The sequence below is a fragment of the Geotrypetes seraphini genome, chromosome 13, assembly GCF_902459505.1.
Source record: "Geotrypetes seraphini chromosome 13, aGeoSer1.1, whole genome shotgun sequence".
In the NCBI taxonomy this organism is placed as follows: Eukaryota; Metazoa; Chordata; class Amphibia; order Gymnophiona; family Dermophiidae; genus Geotrypetes; species Geotrypetes seraphini.
The window spans coordinates 82,897,662-82,921,634 of record NC_047096.1 but is presented as its reverse complement, the minus strand read 5'-3'; the positions used below and the strand labels follow the sequence as shown (position 1 = coordinate 82,921,634).

General features: G+C 43.4%; 1 protein-coding gene across 10 annotated transcripts in view; it reads left to right on the top strand.

Annotated features, from left to right (window-relative positions):
- The window catches only part of KANSL1 (KAT8 regulatory NSL complex subunit 1), a 309,838-nt gene that overhangs the window by 272,684 nt on the left and 13,181 nt on the right, over window positions 1-23,973 (top strand). For all 10 annotated transcript variants that reach the window (XM_033918391.1, XM_033918392.1, XM_033918393.1 and 7 more), the window contains 3 exons: window positions 2,658-2,715; window positions 14,998-15,110; window positions 15,388-15,634. In XM_033918391.1, coding sequence (XP_033774282.1) covers window positions 2,658-2,715; window positions 14,998-15,110; window positions 15,388-15,634 — 418 coding nt within the window. The remainder of the gene's footprint in view (window positions 1-2,657; window positions 2,716-14,997; window positions 15,111-15,387; window positions 15,635-23,973) is intronic.

The window sequence follows — 23,973 nt, the reverse complement described above, 5'->3', positions numbered from 1 at the left end:
GCAAAGGAGTCACGAGAAGCACTCCCTTGGGCTAAGAAGTTTGCATGCTGTTTCATTGACTGGAAGCTCATTTTCTGTCGCTCTCAGTGGCCCACGTAGCTGGTGGCAACAATGTTCAAACAGATTCCTCAGCCGATAGATTCTGGATCCGGAAGAACAGTCCCTCTCGCAGAAGGCATTCAGTCTGATTGTTCAGTACTGGAGGTCAGCCTCAGATGGACTTGATGGCTTCAACAGAAAACTCGAAGGCCAGGCACTCTTTCAGTCAAGAAACACAGCGCGGAAGTCTGGGGCTGGTTCCCGAGCTCCTATATGTGTTTCCTATATGGCCTCTGGTCAGGTAATCCGCCGGATAGTGACACATCCTGACCTGGTGATTCTGGTAGCTCCGGATTGGCCTCGCCACCCATGATAGGCAGATCTCATTAGTTTTCAGCAGGATGAGATACTCCAGCTCCCGGGTCGCATTGAAGTGGAGGAAGAAATCTTTTTTCTGAAGGGTCCCACATCGACACGAGGGCATCCGTTAAAACTTAAGGGGGGAAGATTCCATGGCGACACCAGGAAATACTTCTTCATCGAACGGGTGATTGATCGATGGAATAGTCTTCCTCGCCAGGTGGTCGAGGCCAGTAGCGTGCTTGACTTCAAGCATCGATGGGACCAACAGGTGGGGGTACCTCAGAGTTTTGATTAAAAGATGGATACTTCAGGTGGGAGGGTTTGTCTTGAGTAGACTTGTGGGAGGGAGGATTATTGTGTGGGCAGACTTGTTGGGCCGCCGGCCCTTTTCTACCGTCAAACTCTGTTTCTTCTCAGTCAGAGTCCAGTGCCCATGGAGAACCCACGGCGCTTTGGTCTTACGGCATGGCTCTTGAGCGCTCAGCCTTGATGAAGCATGGTTATTCGTAGGTCGTTATCGCAACTCTTTTTACCTCAAACCCTCTACTCTGGCTTCTTATGCCAAGGTCTGAAAGGCTTTTCAACAGTGGTATGCTAGGGATCAGGTGGAGCCTGAAAAGGACCCCATTTTGGTGATTCTTGCTTTCCTTCAGGAGGGCTTAGCCAAAGGTCTGGCAGTGGCCTCCCTGAAAGTTCAGGTTGCATGCCTTTTGTGTTTTCGAGCGTGCAAAGGCGCTAGTTTGTTTACTGCTCATCCAGATGTGACCAGGTTTATGAGGGGAGTGCTTCGTCTGTGTTCTTCCTTGCGGCTTCCTTTCCCTACATGGAATTTTAACGTTGTTTTGCAGGGCCTTGCTGAGGCCCCTTTCAAACCACTGTAGGCTGCTTCTCTTCTGGATCTAATGATCAAGACTGTTTGTTATTTTGGTCGCCATTGTCTCAGCACAACATATTTCGGAGCTTCAGGCTTCAGGGAACCCTTTCTCCGGATCACAGGCACAGCTGTTTTCCTCCATACTGTACCTTCCTTCTTCCCAAAAGTGGTGTCGGCCTTTCATGTCAACCAGGAATTTGGGTTGCCTGCGTTTCATACAACAGGTTTGGAGTGCAAAGATCAGATCTTACGCAAATTGGATGTTCGGAGGGTCTTGCTTCATTATTTGGAGAGGACTAATGACTTCAGGCTGTCTGGTCACCTTTTTGTTCTAAATGCTGTGCCTTGCCTTGGCAGCATAGCATCCAAGTCTTCTATCGCTCGATGGATTCAAATGGCCATTTCTGCGACTCACATTGCCTACGGCAAGCAGCCGCCAATTTTGCTTAAAGCACACTTGATGAAAAGTGTGGCCGCATCATGGGCAGAATCTCGCACAATTCATCCTGATGAAATTTGCAGGGCGGCTACTTGGTCATCTCTTCATACTATTACCCGGTTTAACCGAGTGGATATGGTGGTTCATTCTGATGCTGTTTTTTGGAACCTCGGTTTTGAGGGCAGCCTCTTTTGTCCCCCTCTAGCTACCGTGGCTTTGATACATCACCTAGCGTATGGAATCCGGAAGGGACATAACAGAATGGAAGATTAGGTTTATACCTTCAATAATCATTTTTCTGTTAGTCCCTGGAGGATTCCATACAACCCGCCCTGTCTGTGTACACTCTGTTGTTTTGGTGTAGCCTGCTCCTTTCTGCCTTGGTTACTCTCCTTACAGGCGTGAAGATTTTCAAGCCAGCTGCCAGATCCTGTGGGGAGTTTCTGTGAGTATGCTCATTACCAAAGGCCTTTCTTGGGGTGCTCGTTGCATACAGTAGGTTAGTTCTACATTGTTCCTCAATGTTTTTCTGAGTTGCCTTTGTTCCTGTTTATCACTTGTTAATATTTTGCAGAGCAAGCCAGTTCATAATTTACTTGTGTTGACGGGAATTCTCCCCCTACCCCTTTGTCATAGATTTGTCCAGGTATGTGCTTGGGCTTTGGTATTGTTTACTAACTCTCAGGCTAAGGGGGTGGAGATGTGATTTCTGCAACACCCGGACTGCGTTTTGGAATTGAACACCTAAAATATGGAATCTTCCAGGGACTAACAGAAAGATTATTGAAGGTAATTCTGTGTACTGCTGACCTTCAAGCACCCTTTGCTATGTTTATGTCCCTTATTTTAACTTCACTCACCTTACCCTGAAGTCCTGAGCTGCAAACTGTGTCCTCACACCTGGCTCATATGCTGACTATCTTATGTTCGCTCTCTCTCTAGCTGGCGAGAGGTCGAAGTGACACCTCATGTTCTTAATCCAGATGAAGATGATGTGGAGGTAATTTTTATTTTATTTTTGTTTCTGCTGATGGAGAGATTCAAGTATTCAATCATTGTACTTAGCCAGAAAAAGCAGAGTTAAACAAACAGCATTTACAGAGTTTGATTTGAAATCTAATGAGAAACTGCAGAGATTGGAAGATCTTAATATTAATCCTGATGAGCTTGGAGCTTAAAAGGGACTCCAGACACTGGCTACATTTTGTGCAATAATTATGCAATAAATGAGTGTGTGAAGTTTGGATGGGGGTAAGAACCTTAGTTTTACCATTTCTCTAGAATGAATTGGACTCACATGAGTTAGAGCAAGAGGTGTTGAGGCTGAACTCTGGTGTCTATGGTTCAATGTGTGTCCAGGAGTATTGACTCAATTTACTAATGGTTAGATTGTAGGGGTCAGCTCTTCTAGGACAGTGTTTCCCAAGTTGATCCTGGAGTATCCCCTTGCCAGTCAGGTTTTCAGGATATTCATGTTGAAAATGCATGACAGATTTGCATACGCTGCCTCCATTTTATGCATATTTTTCATGGCATAATTTTGTAGATATCCTGAAAATCTGACCTGCATGAGGATACTCCAGGACAGACTTGGGCAACAATGTCCTAGGAGACATCGGCAATGTTAAATAAATTGTTGATTATTTTAATGTCTACTTGTCTCATTTCCTGTTTTAACGGTCTGTGTCTGTATATGGCAGTTTGGTGGAGGATGGGCTGGGGAGGGCTTCATTGGCTGGGAAGGTATAGATGGGCTGGAGTAAGTCTTAACAGAGATTTTGGCAGTTGGAATCCAAGCACAGTACCGGGTAAAGCTTTGGATTCTTGCCCAGAAATAGCTAAGAAGAAAAAAATTAAATTTAAATTGAATCAGGTTGGGCAGATTGGATGGACCATTCGGGTCTTTATCTGCCATCATCTGCTATGTTAATATGTTAAAAAGAGCCAATCCAAGAACCAAACTTTGTGACACACCACTTGTAACATCCTTTTCCTCACCATTTTCCATTTCCTTAGTCGCCTTCCACTTGACCAGTTCCTAAGGACCGTAATGGAAGTCTGTTCCCTTCCATTAACCTCATATTTTAGATTATTTGCCTGTTTTTCCCTTCCTCTTGTTTTTCCTCTCTTCCCAGCCTTTTCTATTTAAATATTGTATTTCTGCCCCATTTCCTGTATGTCATTGTGTGTCAGACTGTTAGTGTTATTTTATTGAAATTTGTTTTTAATATGTTTTTAGAATTTTTTGTTTGGTTTTGTGTGTGTGTGTATATATGTGCATATACTATGTAAAACCGCTTTGGCTGCAAGAGATCACAGACTTTGAGGATAAAGTCTGTTTCCAGGGGGTTGGCTGCCTGACAGTGCACCTTCTGGACAGCCTGTACTTTCAGATCAAGGCTCAAGGACCATTCCCTTGGGAGCTAGCTCACCCCAGGTTGAGCAGAGGTGTGTCCAGAATCTGAGCCGACTGCATTCCTCCACCAAACATAGAAACATAGAGAGATGATGGCAGAAAAGGGCTATAGCCCATCAAGTCTGCCCACTCTACCGACCCACCCCAATAAGTCCGAATGCTAATGACCCAGTTCCTTAACTCGACCTTCGTAGGGATCCCACGTAGATGTCCCATTTATTCTTGAAGTCAAGCACGGTGGTGGCCTCGGCCACCTGCACCGGAAGCTTGTTCCAGTGATCTACCACTCTTTCTGTGAAGAAATACTTCCTGGTGTCACTACTAAATTTCCCCCCTCTGAGTTTGAGCGGATGCCCTCTTGTGGCCGAGGGTCCTTTGAGAAAGAGGATGTCATCTTCCACCTCGACACGTCCTGTGATGTATTTAAATGTCTCAATCATGTCCCCCCTCTCCCAGCGTTCTTCTAGAGTGTAGAGCTGCAATCTGTTCAGTCTCTCTTCGTACGAGAGACCCTTGAGCCCCGAGATCATCCTAGTGGCCATCCGCTGAACCGACTCGACTAAGCATGTCTTTACGGTAATGTGGCCTCCAGAATTGCACACAATATTCCAGATGAGGTGTCACCATGGTTCTGTACAGTGACATTATGACTTCTGGTTTCCGGCTGACAAAACTTCTATTGATACATCCCATCATTTGCCTTGCCTTGGATGAGGCCTTCTCTACTTGTTTGGCAGCCTTCATGTCTGCACTGATGATTACTCCCAAATCTCGCTCTACTGAGGTCCTAGCTAATGTTTCTCCATTTAAGGTGTAAGTTCTGCATGGATTTCCGCTACCGAGGTGCATGACCTTACATTTCTTAGCGTTGAAACCCAGTTGCCATGTCGAGGACCAGTTTTCCAACGTAAGAAGGTCCTGTGTCATACTATCCTGCAAATTGCTTTCACTTACTATGTTGCATAGTTTGGCGTCATCGGCGAATGTTACTTTACCCTGAAGCCCTCAGGTCGAGTCCCTTATGAATATGTTGAAAAGGAGTGGACCCAGGACTGAGCCCTGCGGCACTCCGCTGGTTACTTCTGATGTTTCAGAGAGGGTGCCGTTGACCACTACCCTCTGAAGTCTACTACTAAGCCAATCATTGACCCATGCAGTTATTGTCTCACCTAACCCCATCGATTTCATCTTGTTTAATAGCCTGCGGTGTGGGACGCTGTCCAAAGCCTTGCTGAAATCCAAGTACACTATGTCCAGAGACTCCCGAGTCTAGCTTTCCTGTTACCCAATCAAAGAAGCTGATGAGATTGGATTGGCATGACCTACCCTTAGTGAATCCATGCTGACTAGGATCCCTTAGATTCCCCTCATCCTCGATCGTGTCTAATTTACGTTTAATTAGTGTTTCCATGAGTTTACACACTATCGATGTGAGACTCACTGGTCTGTAATTCGCAGCCTCTGCTCTGCAACCCTTTTTGTGCAGAGGAACGACGTTAGCTGTTTTCCAGTCCAGGGGGACTCTCCCCTTATTTAGGGAGAGATTGAAGAGCATGGCTAATGGTTCTGCCAGGACATCGCACAGCTCTCTGAGCACTCTCGGGTGCAATTCGTCTGGACCCATGGCTTTGCTCACCTTGAGTCTTGACAGTTCGCTGTAGACATCAGCTGGTGTGAACTCAAAATTCTGAAATGGGTCTTCCGCGCTTGGCATTGCTTCCAGATGTGGCCAGTGCCCTGGTGCCTTGCAGGTAAAGGCTGAGCAGAAGTATTCATTCAGTAGTTTGGCTTTATCATAATCTGTTTCCACGTAATTCCCGTCCGGTGTTCTAAGGCGTACTATCCCGTTTGTGGTTTTTTTCCTGTCACTAATATACCTGAAGAAGGATTTGTCCCCTTTCTTAATGTTCTTTGCTAGAGTTTCTTCCACTGCAAGTTTTGCCTCCCTGATTGCTGTTTTGACCGCTGCAGACCTGGTCCTGTATTCAATGTTAGCTTCTCCTTTCCCCGTACATTTGTATGAAAGAAATGCTCTTTTTTTCTCCTTGACGAGGTACGAGACCTCATCAGTGAACCATTGGGGTTTTTTGTTTCTTTGTTGTTTATTTACCGATTTTATGTAGCGGATAGTTGCCTCGTGTAGGGTCAATTTCAGGGTTGACCACATTGCTTCCACATTATCAGTTGCTTCTTGATCCTGCAGCGTCTGATGGACGAAATCTCCCATGCGTGCGAAGTCAGTGCCCCGGAAATTGAGTACCCTCGTTTTTGTTTGTGATTTAGGGAAGCCTTTCCTAAGGTTGAACCATACCATGTTAATAATAATAATAATAACAGTTTATATACCGCAATACCGTTAAGTTCTATGCGGTTTACAAAAGATTAGTGGAGTACAAGTTGAGTTGACGTACAAGTTGAATTAACTTAAGGGATGTGGGGAACAATGGGGAGAAAGGGCAAGGGAGGGGAAAGAGGGAAGTGGGTCAACTGTCTAGGTATTTCAGGAATAGGTGGGTTTTGAGGCGTTTCCTGAATACCTCATAAGTGGTGGGCAATAGGAGATGTTCTAGGTCTTTACCCCATAGAGCAGCCTGATGTGAGAGAAGATGCTCATGGTGTTTTTTTAGTTTGCATCCTCTAACCGTTAAGGTCACTGGTGGCTAGCGTTTCTCCCACCGAGACCTCAGAGACGCTCTCCCCGTTCGTAAGTACGAGGTCTAGGATGGCCTGGGCCCTAGTGGGCTCTAGTACCATTTGTTTGAGCCGTACTCACTTCATGGACGTTAATATCCTCCTGCTATCATTAAAACAATCGTAATACTTTTTATTACAATACAATAGTTGTCATCCACCAGCTCTCAAAAAAAGTTTGCCTTCAGTCAATTTGTTCGATATCAAAGAATTTTGTTAAGATGACGTAGATTTTAAACAAGCTAAAGAATTAACAACACAATTGACTAACAGGGGCTATCCGAATAATGTTAGACAAGCTTTCAAGAGAACTAAGTAATTGAATCAAGAACTTTTGTTTTTGCCACAGACACAGGACGATTCTTCTTGGACCCCAACATGTATTTTGAAATACTTTCCAGGAGTTGAAAAAATATTTGGTATTTTGAAAAAACACTGGTTTATTGCTGCAACTGAATCGCCCTTCATAAGAACATAAGAAATGCCTGCACCGGATCAGACCTTGGGTCCATCTAGTCCGGCAATCCGCACATGCGGAGGCCCAGCCAGGCCTACCCTGGCGAATACCTTAGTTATTTGTATCCCTCAATGTGGCTTTCAAGAAGATGTGCATCCAACTTGCCCTTAAAACCTTGAATGGTGGTTTCCTCCACAACCTCTTCCAGGAGAGCGTTCCAGGCGTTCACCACTCACTGTGTGAAGCAGAACTTTCTGGCATTTGTCCTGGCCCTGTCCCCCCACAGCTTCAGTCCATGACCTCTTGTCCGAGTCACCTTTGACATTGTGAATAAAGTTGTTCCCTGCTCTATTTTGTCGAATTCTTTCAGTATTTTAAAAGTCTCTATCAGATCCCCTCGCAGTCTCCTCTTCTCGAGAGTGAATAATCCCAGTTTTCTGAGGCGATCCTTGTAGCTCAAGTTCTCCATACCTTTTACAAGCTTCGTCGCTCGCCTCTGCACCCTCTCCAGTAGTATTATGTCCTTTATTAGGTAGGGAGACCAATGTTGGACACAGTATTTCAAGTGTGGTCTTACCATCGCTTTGTAAAGCGGCATTATGACATCCTCAGATCTACTCGTGATACCCTTCTTGATCATGCCCAACATCCTGTTTGCTTTTTTTGCTGCCGCTGCGCATTGAGCCAACAGCTTCAGGGTCCTGTCTATCAATACCCCCAGGTCCTTTTCTTGTATGCTTTTGCCCAAAGTTACATCAAACAAGGTATACTAGTGCTCCTTGTTTTTCCTGCCCAGGTGCATCACTTTACATTTTTCTACATTAAACTTCATTTGCCACTTTTCTGCCCATTTCTCTAGTTGTCTCAAATCTCTCTGGAGTTCCTCGCTGTCCGTCTGTGACCTGATTGCCCGACACAGCTTTGTGTCATCAGCAAACTTGATGATTTCACTGGTCGTTTCTTCTTCCAGGTCATTTATGAAAATATTGAATAAGATGGGCCCAAGAACCGAACCTTGAGGCACTCCGCTAGTTACTTTCTCCCAGTCCGAGAACTTCCCTTTTACACTCACCCTTTGTCTTCCAGCCATTTTCCTATCCATCTTAGTATGTCCCCTTCTATTCCATGACTTTGTAGTTTTCTGAGAAGTCTCTCATGTGGAACTTTGTCGAACGCCTTCTGGAAGTCCAAGTATATTATATCCACTGGTTCTCCGCTATCAACACGTTTGTTCACAGTCTCGAAAAACTGAAGTAAATTTGTCAAACATGACTTCCCCTTCCTGAAGCCATGTTGACTAGCTCTCATTAGGTCATGGGTATCCAGATGTTGGACTATGGTATCCTTAATCAATGCTTCAACCATCTTCCCAGGGACTGATGTGAGACTCACAGGTCTATAGTTTCCCGGTTCTCCTCTTGATCCTTTTTTGAAGATTGGGATGACGTTTGCTATCTTCCAGTCTTCTGGTTCTAATTGACATGTTAGCGAGGGATTGCAGTAGTTCTCCGATTTCTACCTTTACTTCCTTTAATACTCTCAGGTGAATTCCATCCAGGCCTGGAGATTTGTCACTTTTTAGTTTGTCGATCTGATAGTAAATCTGGTCCAGATCCACATTTACTGTGTTGAGGCTCTCCTCTATTACTCCCTTGAATACTTTCTCTGTTTCGGGTACAGATGTGGTGTCCTCTTTGGTAAAGACCGATGCAAAGAAGGAGTTTAATCTATCTGCGATCTGTTTGTCTTCTTTGATGTATCCTTTTCTTCCTTGATCGTCGAGAGGGCCCACTGCCTCCTTGGCAGGTTTCTTCCCTTTTACGTATCTAAAGAAAGGTTTGAAGTTTTTGGCCTCCTGCGCTATCCTTTCCTCATAGTTCCTTTTGGCGTCTCTCACTGCCTTGTGACATTTCTTCTGGTCGTCCTTGTGTCTGTTCCAAGCCTCGATTGTTTTCTTGTGTTTTCCATTCTTTAAATGAGTTGTTCTTTTCCCTTATTGCATCCTTCACTTCTTTGGTTAGCCAAGCTGGTTCTCCTTTGCCTTTATTTTTTCTTCCCTTGGCTATCAGTGGAATATATAAATTCTGCGCTTCGGTGATAGTATTTTTTAGAAGGGACCATGCCTGCTCTACCGTTTTGATTTCAGCTATCCTATTCTTGAGCCGTTTTCTTACCATGGCTCTCATGTTGTTGTATCTTCCTTTTCTAAAGTTAAAGGCTGTGGATTGTGTCTTGATTCGCTTTCATTTCCCAATGTCTAGTTTAAAGTTGATCATGCTATGATCGCTCGTTCCCAGCGGGACCGTAACTACTACATCTTTTGTCTGTTCAGTTATGCCGTTCAGGACCAAGTCCAATGTGGCGTTCCCTCTTGACGGTTCCTCTACCATTTGCTCAAGGAAGCAGTCTCCTTCCAGGAACTTTGTTTCTTTGCTGCAGCTTGTGGTTCCTAGGTTCCAGTCTATACCCGGGAAGGTGAAGTCTTCCATGATCGTTACATTGCCTGTTTTACATCCTTGCCTTATTTCTTCAGTCATTTCTGCGTCTGTTTCCTCCTTCTGTCCTGGGGGTCTATAGTAGAGGCCAATATTTGTGTCTGATCCGTTCTGTCTGGGAATCCTTATCCAGAGCGACTCCAGTTTCTCTTTCCCCTCTGCGTTCCCTTCTCTGATCACTTCTACTCCTTCTTGGACGTAAAGGGCAATGCCTCCCCCTTTCTGCCCAATTCTGTCCCTTCTGAATAGCTTGTATCCCTACAGTACCGTGTCCCATTCATTATCCTCGTTCCACCATGTTTCTGTTATGCCAATAATATCTATTTTTTCACATCTTGCTAGTGCCTCTAACTCCCCCATTTTGTTTCCCAGGCTTCTGGCATTCGTATACATACATTTAAGCTCTCTTTGTGCTCCCTTCTTGGGTTTTCTGGGCTTTACAGTCCTATTGTGTCTTTCACAGTATCTATTTGCGCTCCTTTTGTATCTTCTTCATTTGCTTCAAGCACTTCCTCCTTATCTGGGCAGATGTCTGTAGTGCCCTCATTTGGACCTCCTGTAGCCCGGGCCATCAGCTGGTTGTCGACTGTCGGCTCTCCCCTGATCTTTAGTTTAAAGCCTTCTCAATGGCCTTCTTCATGTTACCAGCCAGTATTCTCACTCCTTCCTTGGTGAGGTGTAGTCCGTCCTTCCTGTAGTACCTGCTTCTTCCCCAGAATGCCGTCCAGTTGCGCACAAAGTCGAAGCCTTCTTCTTCGCACCATCGTCTCATCCAGGTGTTGATTGCTCGTAGTTCATCTTGCCTTTTTGCATCTGCTCTTGGTACTGGTAGGATCTCAGAGAAGGCCACTTTCACCTCCCTGACCTTCAGTTTTCTTCCAAGTGAGCGGAGCTGGTTCTTCATTTCTTCCTTGTCATACTTCCTTCTGCTCACATCTTTGGTTCTCACATGGATAATTACAGCAGTCTCCTCTCCTCCTGCACTGTCTATGATCCTGCTGGCCACATCCTTTAATCTTGCTCCAGGCAGGCAGGTGACCAGTCTATCTTCTCTTCCTCCTGCTGTATGGCTGTCCATATTTCGTATGATGGAATCTCCAACGATGATCCCAATCTTCTCTATTTGAAGGTTTCTTGGAGGTCGTAAGTCTACATCCATGGTGAAGGTTCCGTCTGATTTCTTCCGTGTCCCAAACTCGTGCAGTCTCTCATTTCCGCTGGGTGAGTGGTTGCTCTCAACTTTCATATCCGTCTCTTCATCCACTGTAGTGATGCCTTCTCCCATCTCGCATAGGCCTTCTTCCTGGGACCAGCCCTGGGACCTCCACATGTTGCTGGTGGGCTTCCTCGATGAATCTCTCGAGTTCTTCGATCTCTTCGCTGGCACTGGATTCCGCAAGCAACTCTTCCTGTTTGCTGGGTTCTTCCTTAAAGGTGAGGAGTTCTTCTAGTTCTCTCACTGTTCCCTCCAACAGTCGGACTTTCTGCTTCAGGCTGTCCAGCATCGACTGCAAATGTATGCCCTAGTCCCCGAGGGGAGATAGTCATACATGTTGCATCTGATGCAGAAGACTGGAAAGCCCATCTTCTGGCTTCCGTGGGTGATCACTTCCTGCTTCCCTTCTGAGTTGTCTGGACTTTTGTGAGCCTTCTCTCTTTGTCAGCTGTGTGTGGCCTGACTTCCTGTCTGCTATCTCCCTGTTAGTTGCCGGTTTGCTGGTTTGTGATGAGTGCTTGTTCTGGGTGTGTGCGTGCAAGAAGTGATCCCTGTAGTGTGTGGTTAGGTAAAAAAATAAGCCTTGTAACTTACGTTTTGGTTCTCTCTCTTGGCAACCTAGCTTCCTGGCTCCTTCTTAAGGTTCCTTCCGAAAGTCGCTCTCGCTAAGGCGAGCGCCTTTGCCGCTCGCCTTCGCTGAGCGCGCCGTTGGCTCCCCCCCTTTTAAGGGGGAGTCTGGGCTAGGCTGCTCTGACGCGGTGGGGGTGGGCGGAGCTACCTTTCGCCGTTCCCCTTACTTCCCGATCCCTTGCTGAGTCTCCTCTGCCTCCCCTTCATCCTTCACATATAAAAAAACAAACAAACAAACAAAACCTTTGAATAGCATTTTCTAGAGCCCATTATTTATTTATTTAAAAAATTTATACTGTTTTAAATCAAAACAGTATGAAAAATGATTACATGTTAAAACAAATCTGGACAAGCAGAAACAGACAGCATTAATTTTAACAAAAATCAGTACTCTGAAAAATACATCAACAAATAATTGTGTTTTTAACAGTTTTCTAAATGAGCTCCTATCACTGCATTTCCGAATTTGGCTAACAAGGACATTCCATAGTTTTACCCCTGCACATAAAAAGGTCATCGTATTGGTTTCCGCATATTTTGGGTTGACATTTGTTTTCAACAATGCAGAATTTTCCGAACGCAGTGATCTTGTTTAAATGATATTATACGCAGGACGCATTACTGTAATATGGGGTCCATTGAAAACGGAAGACACAGGCATTGTGACAAATGTCAGATCTGTATGATAACTATGGAACTGGATGAGTGGTTTTTTTTCCAGCCTGGGACACAGCAAAGATATCGTCTAAAACATGAGACAGATTGCAGTTCCTGTTTTGTCATTTATGTCATCATATGTCTGTGACTAAAGATTTATATTGGTCAAACCTCAAGGCAATTCAGAACTTGCATAATAGAGCACAAGAGTTGTTTAAAGTGCAAACACACAGAAGAACTGAGAGTGCAACACTATATGAAACACGATTTTGTGTGACGCTATGGGGGTAATGTTAAATACCTTTTCTATAGAAAGGAGCAAGAATTGATATTGAAGAGCCTAATGGTTTGAATGGCATTTTTATTAGAATACCCTAGCATTTGTTTTTGTAATAATAATAGTTTATTTTTATATACCGCCATACCTGGGAGTTCTAGGCGGTTCATATCAATCAATCATTATACATACAGTATAAATAGACATTTAAAATTGAAATCATCTAAAATTTCGGCAAAGTTAAAAACTTATAATGGGAAGATACAAACAATTTAAAATGAGATAAAAATTATAAGTAAGTAATAAGATACATTAGATTGTCAGTCTATTGAATAATTGAATTTTTATCTGTTTTCTAAAATCAAGATAAGAGGAAGCTTCTAACACAATTTTGGCAAGCCATGTATTCAGTGTGGCCGCCTGAAAAGAAAAGGTTCTGGTCGCCGTACATGAAGAAGGACATGATGCTATTTGAAAGGGTCCAGAGAAGGGCGACTAAGATGGTTAAGGGGCTGGAGGAGTTGCTGTATAGTGAAAGATTAGAGAAACTGGGCCTTTTCTCCCTCAAACAGAGGATATTGAGAGGGCACATGATTGAAACATTCAAGGTACTGAAGGGAATAGATTTAGTAGATAAGGACAGGTTGTTCACCCTCTCCAAGGTAGAGAGAACGAGAGGGCACTCTCTAAAATTGAAAGGGGATAGATTCCGTACGAATGTAAGAAAGTTCTTCACTCAGAGAATGGTAGAAAACTGGAACGCTCTTACGGAGTCTGTCGTAGGGGAAAACACCCTCCAGGAATTCAAGACAAAGTTAGACAAGTTCCTGCTGAACAAGAACATACGCAGGTAGGGCGCTGGTCTTTGACCAAGGGCCACCGTGTGAGCAGACTGCTGGGCACGATGGACCACTGGTCTGACCCAACAGCGGCAATTCTTATGTTCCTATGTAATGACAGGATTTTATTGAGGGATATGCAAACAAGTGTACTCTTCGAGAGCTCTTATTAATGTAACTCAGGGTAAAATGAGGGATAAGATAGCCTGGTAGCAGATACATGAGAACTTAAATAAGACCCTGGATTCCAGTGGCAGCTTCTGAAAGAATGGAGTAATATGCTCCCATTTTTTTTTAAATCAAAAATAAGACGAACAGCCGTATTCTGAACTACTCTCAACTTTTTGAGAATTTTCTTAAAAGCACCCAAATATATGATGTTACAGTAGTCCAGAATACTTAAAATGGAAGATTGAGTTAACAAGCGAAAAGAGGCTTCATCAAAGTACTTCTTGATGGTGCGGTGCTTCCAAAGCACTGAAATGCTTTTTTTAAATATTAAATCAGAATGTTTTTCCAATGTGAGGTGTTTATCCAAAGTTACTTCCAATATTTTTAAAGATTGTTCGATGTATCATTGTTTCTTTGATTTTATCATTGGGAGTTGCTAAAAAAAAATTGTTTTTTTCTGAATTTAATTTGAGTTTGAAGGCAGCCATCCAGAGTTCAATCTGATTTAAAATAGCTGATAATAAATTTTTAAACTTGGATGACAGACTGGTTAGTGGGATGACTATAGTGATGTCATCCGCATAAATATGGAATTTAAGCTTTAAACTCTGTAAAAATTTCCCAAAGAAACAAGATAGATGTAGGGTTAATAAATCAGTTTGATGAATAATGAGACAGTTAAGAAAGTATATTTTTACAGGTTAATTGCAGTGAATTCCATTGCTTCATGTCATCAACCATGTCTATTTTAACCGGGGATGTTAAGACTGAAGATCAAGTGCAGCCATATTTGCTTAAAGCTTGAGTGTGGAACACCGAAATAAATTGTTTAATTCATTGTTTTTTGGCATATGTTTTGTTTGAAACAAGACATCTTAAGTAGATAGCGGTCAGTATATTTGTTAATACAGATCCCATTTGCCCTGAAGCAGCCATTGGCACAGGGGAGTTTATCTTTAAGCATGGGATAATTGCACTGTCAACTGACCTTAGAAGATTGAAAATAAGAAATTAAAGCTAAGGACCTGTTTTACAAAGCCGCATGGAAACGGCCCCGAAGCACGGCTTGTAAAACAGCTATAAGTGTTTCTACATATTTGAAATTTTTGGTTGAATCAAAATTTTTGACAGAAAATATATAAACTGTGATGATTGAATTAAAACTGTGTGCAAGTTAAATTCAGCTCGGATGTTTTATGCCAGTGAGGAGGCACTTATTAAGTTTGTGAGGACAAGAGTCCCAAACTGTGCCCTGAGGCTTTTCCCCTGCACATTCTAATTTACTTGCAATAATCAAGATTGAATGGTTTAGTATACTTTCTGCCCCTTTTTGATGTGGAGTCAACTGGTGTTATGATTTTGAAGGGTTTCCACAGGTTTCTAGTTTTGTATTGATTGTGCAGCACTTTATATCTCATGTTCTCATTCTTCAGATCGAAGATCTTTCTGACGCTGCTTTTTCAGCTCTTCACAGCAAGTGTGAAGAGATGGAACGATCACGGTGGATGTCCACAGCTACCATGCCACCACAGAGAAGGGGCAGCAGGTAAGAGGAGCTACATAAAGCCCTGTGTACATAGATCTATGGATTTCAATGAAGTAAATACTTGCCACAGTTACATGAACATGAAATGTGTGTGAAATTCTTTGGTGAGGTTGGCTGCTTTGTCTGCGAATGCAGGGCCTGTAGGCTTTAGACGCAGAAATAATTTTGTTCCTTAAGTACACATGCAGAAAAGAGACTTTAAGCTACCATACTAGGTGATGGCAAGTGTAAAGATTCTAGATACTGGAAGTAGTTTATCTCTGCTTTTCCACTGCAGGTCATACCGTTCAGCAGATGGGCGTACAACTCCTCAGTTAGGGAGTGCAAACTCCTCCACACCACAGCCAGCATCTCCTGATGTGGGACTTAGCCTGTCTGAATTGTCGCACACCCTGTCTCCACGAAGCCCAATCAGTCCAGATATGCTTTCTGCCCCTCCTACTCCTGCTTCCCGGGATTCTCAGCGCCTCCTTTCTAGTGAAGATACACGATGTTCCACACCAGAGCTTGGCCATGATGAACAGGTGAGTGCCCCAGCTATAAATTATATGCAATTTATTGCTTATACATAATCAGTTCCCCTAGTTTTTATTTCTCAACAGGGAGCCATTATACACAGCTATCCTTTTATGCTCTCTCTCTGATAGGCATCAGAAATTTTAATTTCTTAATTTTAATTTAATTTTTTAATATTTTAATTTTTTCTTGTTGTCCTTGCTCAGGGTTTCTGATAGCAATAACCATATAGGATGCTAAAGACTGCAAAATAAAAGGTATTGGTCATGAACAGTTTCAGAGCAGTTCTATGCATAAGAGCAACTATTTAAGGTTTAAATAAGATTGGAATAACTTTTGGGGGGTAAAAGGGAAGATGCAGCTTAGATGTTTGCCACAAACCTGTATGAGAATGGACCTGAAAAGGGAAAGTAGTTTGGTTGATGTAATGGTAGCTTATATTATCCTAGGATAAGCAGATATCATATTCTCACATGTGGGTGACGGCTTCCATAGATCCCGGTATGAATAGTGGAAAAAGTGCCATCACTTTTTAAAAATTTAAGTTCTAAGACTGCCCATACCTCACATGCGCTGATGCCTTCCCGCTTTGGACCATCAGTTTTCTGCAGAGCTGAAAGCACTCTTTACTTGGAGCTCTTCCAAGTGCACTGGAAAGTACAGTACTCCCCTGAAATTCGCGGGGGTTCCGTTCCAGGAGCACCCACAAATTAAAAAAAAAACGCAAATGCAGTTTAGGAGCGGATCGGCGGCATGAAAGCCAAGGGGGTGGGGGCAGGGATGAGGGAAGGCAGCAGCTCTGCAATATTGCTGCCAGCTGCGGAACTTGGGAAGTTGGAGGGGAGGAGGTGGCCATCAATTGGTGAGGCTTGGGGATCCCTACTAGCTGCAACAGGGGAGATGTTCATTTTGAGGGAGTCTAAGCTCAAAGTGGGAGGCCCAAAAAAGCAGTAATATTTACCCTGACTGAACGATCCTCCACGTGCACCGCTGACAGCTGATACAACATCCCCACTTTGATGTGGCTCACCTCTGAAGAAGCTCACCGGAGCTGTAATAGAAGTGAATGGGAAAACCAGGAGCGTGCATCCCTGCTCATCAGAGTGGGGATGCGGAAGCCTGTGGCTGCTCCCACTGTCAGTGGTACACGTGGAGGATCACTCAGTCAGGGTAAGCATTACTGCTTTTTTGGGTTCCTCTCCACAGTGTCCCTTTAATGAAGGTTTCTTATTAGATACGTACATCTTCTATATTAGTGATTGCAAATTTGGTACCTGCTCAGCCTTTTTTAATTTTTTTTGGCTCATCAGCTAGTGTTAGTGTTTGTGCGGCCCCAGAAAAATTTTTTTTGTCCAATGCGGCCCAGGGAAGCCAAAAGTTTGGACACCCCTGTGCTAGACCATTCTTCTAATTTTTGCAGATCCTTTTTCATGTTTTTCACTCCCTCCTCTGTGTCTACTCTTACATATCTTGGTATCATCTACAAAAAGATTAATCTTACCTTCTAACGCTTCAGCAATATCGCTCACAAACATATTGAACAGAATCAGTCTCGGCACCAAGCCTTGAGGCACTCCACTACTCACCTGACCCTCCTCCAAGCGAAGTCCATTTATCACTACCCTCTGGCGTATGTCCATAAACCAATTTCTAATCCAGTTCACCACTTTGGACACATGTCAAAGGCTTTTCTGAAATCTAAGCAAATTGTATCTAGCGCATGTCTTTGATCCAATACTCTGGTTACCCAGTGAAAGAATTCAATCAGATTCGTTTGGCACAATTTACCTTTACGTAGAAACATAGAAGCATGGCGGCAGATAAAGGCCAAATGGCCAACTAGTCTGCCCAACCACAGTAACCATTATCTCTTTCTCTCTCTGAGAGATCCCACGTGCTATCCCAGGCCCTCTTGAATTCAGACACAGTGTCTGTTTCCGCCACCTCTTCCAGGAGCCTGTTCCATGCATCTACCACCTTTAGTAAACCCATGTTGCCTCGGATCTTGTAATCCATTAGATTCTAAGAATTTCACTATCCTTTCCTTCAGCAACGTTTCCATTATTTTTCCAATAACTGAAGTGAGGCTTACCGGCCTGTAGTTTCCCGCTTCATCTCTACAACCACTTTTGTGAAGAGGGACCACATCCTCTTTTCTCCAGTCCCACGGAACCTCTCCCTTCTCTAAAGATTTATTGAAAAAAATCTTTAAGAGGACCCACCAGAACCTCTTGGAGCTCCCTCAATATCCTGGGATAGATCCCGTCCAGTCCCATAGCATGTCCATCTTCAATTTTTCAAGTTGTTCATAAACACTTTCTTCTGTGAACGGTGCGATATCCATTCCATTCTCAGGTGTAACTTTGCTAACCAATTGGGGTCCTTCCCCATGTTTTTCTTCTGTGAACACCGAACAGAAGTATTTGTGTAGCACATTTGCTTTTTCCTCATCACTCGCCATATAGCGGCTCATACCTTCTTTCAGTCTCGTAATTCCATTTTTTGTCTTCCTCCTTTCACTAATATACCTGAAAAACGTTTTGTCTCCCTTTCTTATATTTATAGCCTTTTGCTCTTCTGCTTGTGCTTTCGCCAGACATATCTCTTTCTTGACTTCTTTCAGTTTCATCCGATATTCCTTTCTGTACTCCTCTTCTTGAGTTTTTTAATATTTCACGAACACCAATTCTGTTGCCTTTATTTTTTCCGCCACTAGTTTGGAGAACCATATTGGCTTCCGCTTTCTCTTGTTATTTATTTTCTTCACATAAAGGTCAGTAGTTCTATTTATTGCATCTTTGAACTTGGACCATTGTTTTTCCATTTCCCTTATGTCTTCCCATTCAATCAGCTCTTTCTTCAGGTACTCTCCCATGCTACTAAAGTCTGCGCATTTGAAATCCAGGACTTTTAAGTTTTGTGTGGCCATCCTCCTCTTTGGCTGTCATATCGAACCAAACTGTATGATGATAACTACTTCCCAGGCGAGCCCCCACTCGGACATTAGAGACACTTTCTCCATTTGTGAGCAGCAGGTCCATTATCGCTTTTTCCCTTGAAAGGCATCCACAATCTCTCTACTTCTTTCCGATTCCACAGACGGCATCCGGTAGGTTGAAATCACCCAGCAAAGACACCTCTCCTTTCTTTCCCAACTTTTGTATATCCGTAATCAGATTTTTGTCAATTTGCTGTGATTGAGTAGACAACACCCAAGTGGATAGAAGTTCCATCTTCTCTTTTCAAAACAATTCATATTGCTTCTTCCTTTCCCCAGGCCCAGTTGCTTGGATATCTGTCTTTACATAGAGCACTATTCCTCCACCTGTTCGACCATCTCTGTCCTTCCTAAAAAGATTATTGCCTTGTATGTTGGCGTCCCATCCATGGGAGTCAGTGAACCATGTCTCTGTGATAGCAACGATGTCCAAGTCTGCCTCTAACATCAGGGCTTGCAGATCCTGATTCAGTGTTCTCCCCAGAAATTTTTTCCAGCCGGGTGGCATGAAAAAGTAGCCGGGTGGGGCGAAATGGGGAAATTTGGTGGTGGGGAAAATTAAATGTGCACTATTTTTATTAGTTAATTATTTTCCAATGCTCAATTGAAGTAAATATCCCTAAAGCCTGTAACCAACCATCAAAGTTGGCAAATTATTTTTGTTTGATTTTAACTCTTTTTACGTATTATGTTAGCAACATATACACTATTCCCTCCTTTGCAAACCCTTAGTGTGGGTTTTAGAATTCCTATGAGCATCAGAGCAGTTACCGCTGCTGCTAGTGCTAAAATCCATACTACGGATTCGTAAAGGAGGGGGGGGTAAATATCATACCTATAAAGTTTCTCTCAAGTCTCCCTTTTAACCCTGGCAATGAACTGCTTGTAGATTTAGCTCACCCTATTTTAAAATATACTATTCCACTCATAGTTACAGCTTCTATAGATCCATCACACCAATTTAAGTACCCTCGCACGCCAAAAATTCCTCTTCACACGCACTCGAGGACCACTTTTCTTCCCTTCCCTGTGATCTACCATCTACCACTCTTCTCCCTGTCTGCATTCAAGGTTTCAAGGTTTATTAAATATTTGATGAATCGCTAAATCTGATTACAAAGCGATGTACATAATTATAAAATTGGATAGAATTAAACATTAATACAAAATAAATAAACATTAAAATTAAGACAGGACAGACATTAGTTGGAGGGGAAGGAGGGTAAAAAGTAACATCTGTTATATCAAGAAAACATATATGGAAAAAACAAAAGGAAACTAGGTAATTATAAAAGGAGAATCATAAAATCAAGAAAGTTTAAATGTTAAAAGCATCTTTAAAAAGGTATGTTTTCAGGGATTTTTTTAAAAGAAGGGATATCTTTTTCGTTTTTGATATGTTGGGGCAAAGAGTTCCACCACTGAGGACCAATTACAGAGAACATGTCTGATCTTCGTGTGCCTATTATTTTTAAAGAGGGAACAACTAGTAAATTTTGAGAGGATGACCTGAGTGCACGCGCGGAACTGTGGGGAATTAGCATTTTTGATATAAACTGAGGTTCATTGTTAACCTTCCCAACACCTATTCCTCATTCCCAAATTCACCAACCCACATTCCAACTCATATTCAAAAACCACTGTAACCAGCTCTGCAGCTTGCCTTCTCCAACTTCCCGCCACCTTCAACACAACGCCTATCCCACCCTTCTCTGACGCAACTTCTCGACTGGGCGGGCTGTGGGAAAGGTGTGTCTGGGGTGACGGGAAACTGAAAAAGGCAAACTGTGAAGCTAATCACTGCTCACACTAAAAACAGAGAGGACGTGGGGTGGTGAGTTTTGGAATGAAGGAGAGTTGACAAGCTAGGGGCTTCGGTTTGGGTGAGATGGAAACGTACTAGATGAGGGTCGTTGAGCATTTCGCTCTGCTTCTCACTGAACTTGGAAACGTTGATACTGTGGAGTGGTTTCAATTTTGTCAATGTTTCTCGGGAAATTCGGGAGGAACAGGGAAATCACTATAGAAAGAGGTCTTGCCCCATTTTTATTTTTGTTCCATATTTGTATTATTTTATAATAAGAAACAAGAAAAGTTATACAACAACATATGACTAATTGTACATGCAGAAAAAATGGTACATGAGTATATGGTAGGTATTATGCTTGATATCTTATATAATACACATAGGAGATATTGATGATATTAGGTATTGGTGAGAACACAGGTAGAGCACAGTGACATTGCAGGGCAATCGAACTTCAGCAGCATAGGATTTAACAGTATTGTCACACATCTTGTCTCAAAGATATAGATACTTGCATTAAAGGCAAGAATGGTTAGCGGCAAACAGTTGAGATAGAGGGAAATGTCAGTTGTGATTTACAATATGATATTAGTGGTTCCCATACTAGCATAAATTTGTGATATCTATGCATCTTTTTGGCAGTAATGTTTTCATATTGCAGTAGCAAACATACAGGATTCCATCATGTTGCAAAGGACAATTTGTCAGGGTGTTTCCAATCATTCAATATAGATTTGATAGTGATAATAATTAAAGATTGAAATAGAGAGATATGATGTTTAGACAGGACAAAGTTCAGAGCAAACTCACTAAAAAGTATTTTTGCTAAGGATATTGGTTCCTGGAGTGGTAAGATTTGAGATAGGAAGTCCCAAATTTGGGACCAATATTTGGATATAGTGGGACAATAATAGATCATGTGGTCAAGAGTCCCAACATCTGTTATGACCCTCGGAAGGCAATTTAGAAAGTTTATATGGTGTCCAGAATGCCCTATATAGCAAAAAGTAGCAGGACTGAGTAATAGCTGAGGATCTAAGAAGTTTAAAGGTATGTAAGAACATAAGAAGTTGCCTCCGCTGAGGCAGACCAGAGGTCCATCTCGCCCAGCGGTCCACTCTCGCGGCAGCCCATCAGGCCCACTGCCTGAACAGTGGTCTCTGACTAATTTTACCATTTACCTCTAATCCTATCCCTATAACCTTACCTCTACTCTTATCTGTACCCCTCAATCCCTTTGTCCTCCAGGTACCTGTCCAGACCTTCTTTGAAGCCCTGTAGCGTGCTTCTGCTTATCACATCCTCCGGTAGCATATTCCATGTATCCACCACCCTCTGGGTGAAAAAGAACTTCCTGGCATTTGTTCTAAACCTTTCCCCTCAATTTCACTGAGTGCCCCCTTGTACTTGAGGTTCCCCATAGTTTGAAAAATCTGTCCCTGTCCACTTTTTCTATGCCCTTTATGATCTTGAAGGTTTCTATCATGTCTCCTCTAAGTCGTCGCTTTTCCAGTAAGAAAAGCCCCAGCTTTTTCAATCTGTCAGTATATGAGAGGTCCCCCATACCCTTTATTAGCTTAGTTGCTCTTCTCTGGACTCTCTCAAGTACCGCCATGTCCTTCTTGAGGTACGGCGACCAGTACTGGACACAGTACTCCAAGTGCGGGCGCACCATTGCACGATACAGTGGCAGGATGACTTCCTTCGTCCTGGTCATGATACCTTTCTTAATGATACCCAACATTTTGTTCACTTTCCTTGAGGCTGTGGCGCACTGCGCTGACGCCTTCAATGTTGTGTCTACCATCACTCCCAGGTCTCTTTCAAGGTTGCTCACCCCTAGCGGTGATCCCCCTATCTTGTAAGTGAACATCGGGTTCTTTTTCCCAACATGCATGACCTTGCATTTCCCTATGTTGAAGCTCATTTGCCATTTTTTGGCCCACTCTTCCAGCGTTGTCAGATCTTTTTGGAGGTCTTCGCAGTCCTCCATGGTTTTGACCCTGCTGTATAGTTTAGTGTCATCCCCAAATTTAATAACCTCACATTTTGTTCCCGCCTCCAGGTTGTTAATAAATATATTGAACAGAAGCGGTCCCAGCACCGACCCCTGTGGAACTCCGCTCGTGACCCATTTCCAATCTGAGTAATGGCCCTTTACTCCAACCCTCTGTTTCCTGTCCGCCAGCCAGTTTTTGATCCATCGGTGGACCACCCCTTGCACCCCATGGTTCCATAGCTTCCTTAGCAGTCTTTCATGTGGTACCTTGTCGAAGGCTTTTTGGAAGTCAAGGTAAATGATGTCTATGGATTCCCCTTTATCCACCTGGCTGTTTACCCCCTCAAAGAAGTATAATAAGTTCGTGAGGCATGACCAGATGATATGCCATTGTTCTTTATCTAAGTGTGTTCCTGCTTCTTTACTCCAGATGTCTTGAACACCGGGTATACCGGTTAGTGATCTCAACTGTAGTGTCTAAGAACATAAGAATTACCACTGCTGGATCAGATCAGTGGTCCATCACGCCCAGCAGTCCTTGGAGAGGGTGAACAACCTGTCTTTATCTACTAAGTCTATTCCCTTCATTATCTTGAATGTTTCGATCATGTCTCCTTTTCAGGGGAGAAGAGGCCCAGCTTCTCTAATCTCTCACTGTACGGCAACTCCTCCAACACCTTAACCATTTTAGTTGCTCTTCTCTGGACCCTTTTGAGTAGTACCATGTCCTCCTTCATGTACGCAGTACTCCAGGTGAGGGTGCACCATGGCCCGGTCCAGCGGCATGATAACCTTCTCCGATCTGTTCGTGATCCCCTTCTTAATCATTCCTAGCATTCTGTTCGCCGTTTTTGCCACCGCTGCACATTGCGTGGACGGCTTCATCGACTTGTCAACTAGTACTCCCAAGTCCCTTTCCTGGGGGGGGTCTCTCCAAGTACCGCCCCGGACATCTTGTATTCATGTATGGGATTTCTAATACTGACATGCATTACCTTACACTTATCCACGTTGAACCTCATTTGCCATGTCGCTGCCCATTTCTCGAGTTTGGTTATGTTGCGTTGCAGATCTTCACAATCCCTCTGCGTCTTCACTACTCTGAATAACTTCGTAACGTCCGCAGATTTAATCACCTCACTCGTCGTACCCATTTCCAGATCGTTTATGAATATGTTGAAGAGCATGGGTCCAGGCACCGAGCCCTGCGGCACCCCACTGGTGATGTTCTTCCAGTTCGAGTATTGTCCATTTATCCCAGGACAAGCAGGCAGCATATTCTTAACTGATGGGTGACGGCACCGACGGAGCCCCGGTACGGACAATTTTAGAGTGATTGCACTCTAAGAACTTAGAAAGTTCTAGCTAGGCCGCACCGCGCATGTGCGAGTGCCTTCCCGCCCGTCGGAGGCGCGCGGTCCCCAGTTTCTTAGTTTCCGCGGAGCTAAGAAGACACGTGGTTTTCAACGGCCGTTGAAATTTTTGCGCTTGCCTTCTCTCTCGCGTATTTTTTCTTCAAAAAAGTTCTTCTTTCTTCTTAAGT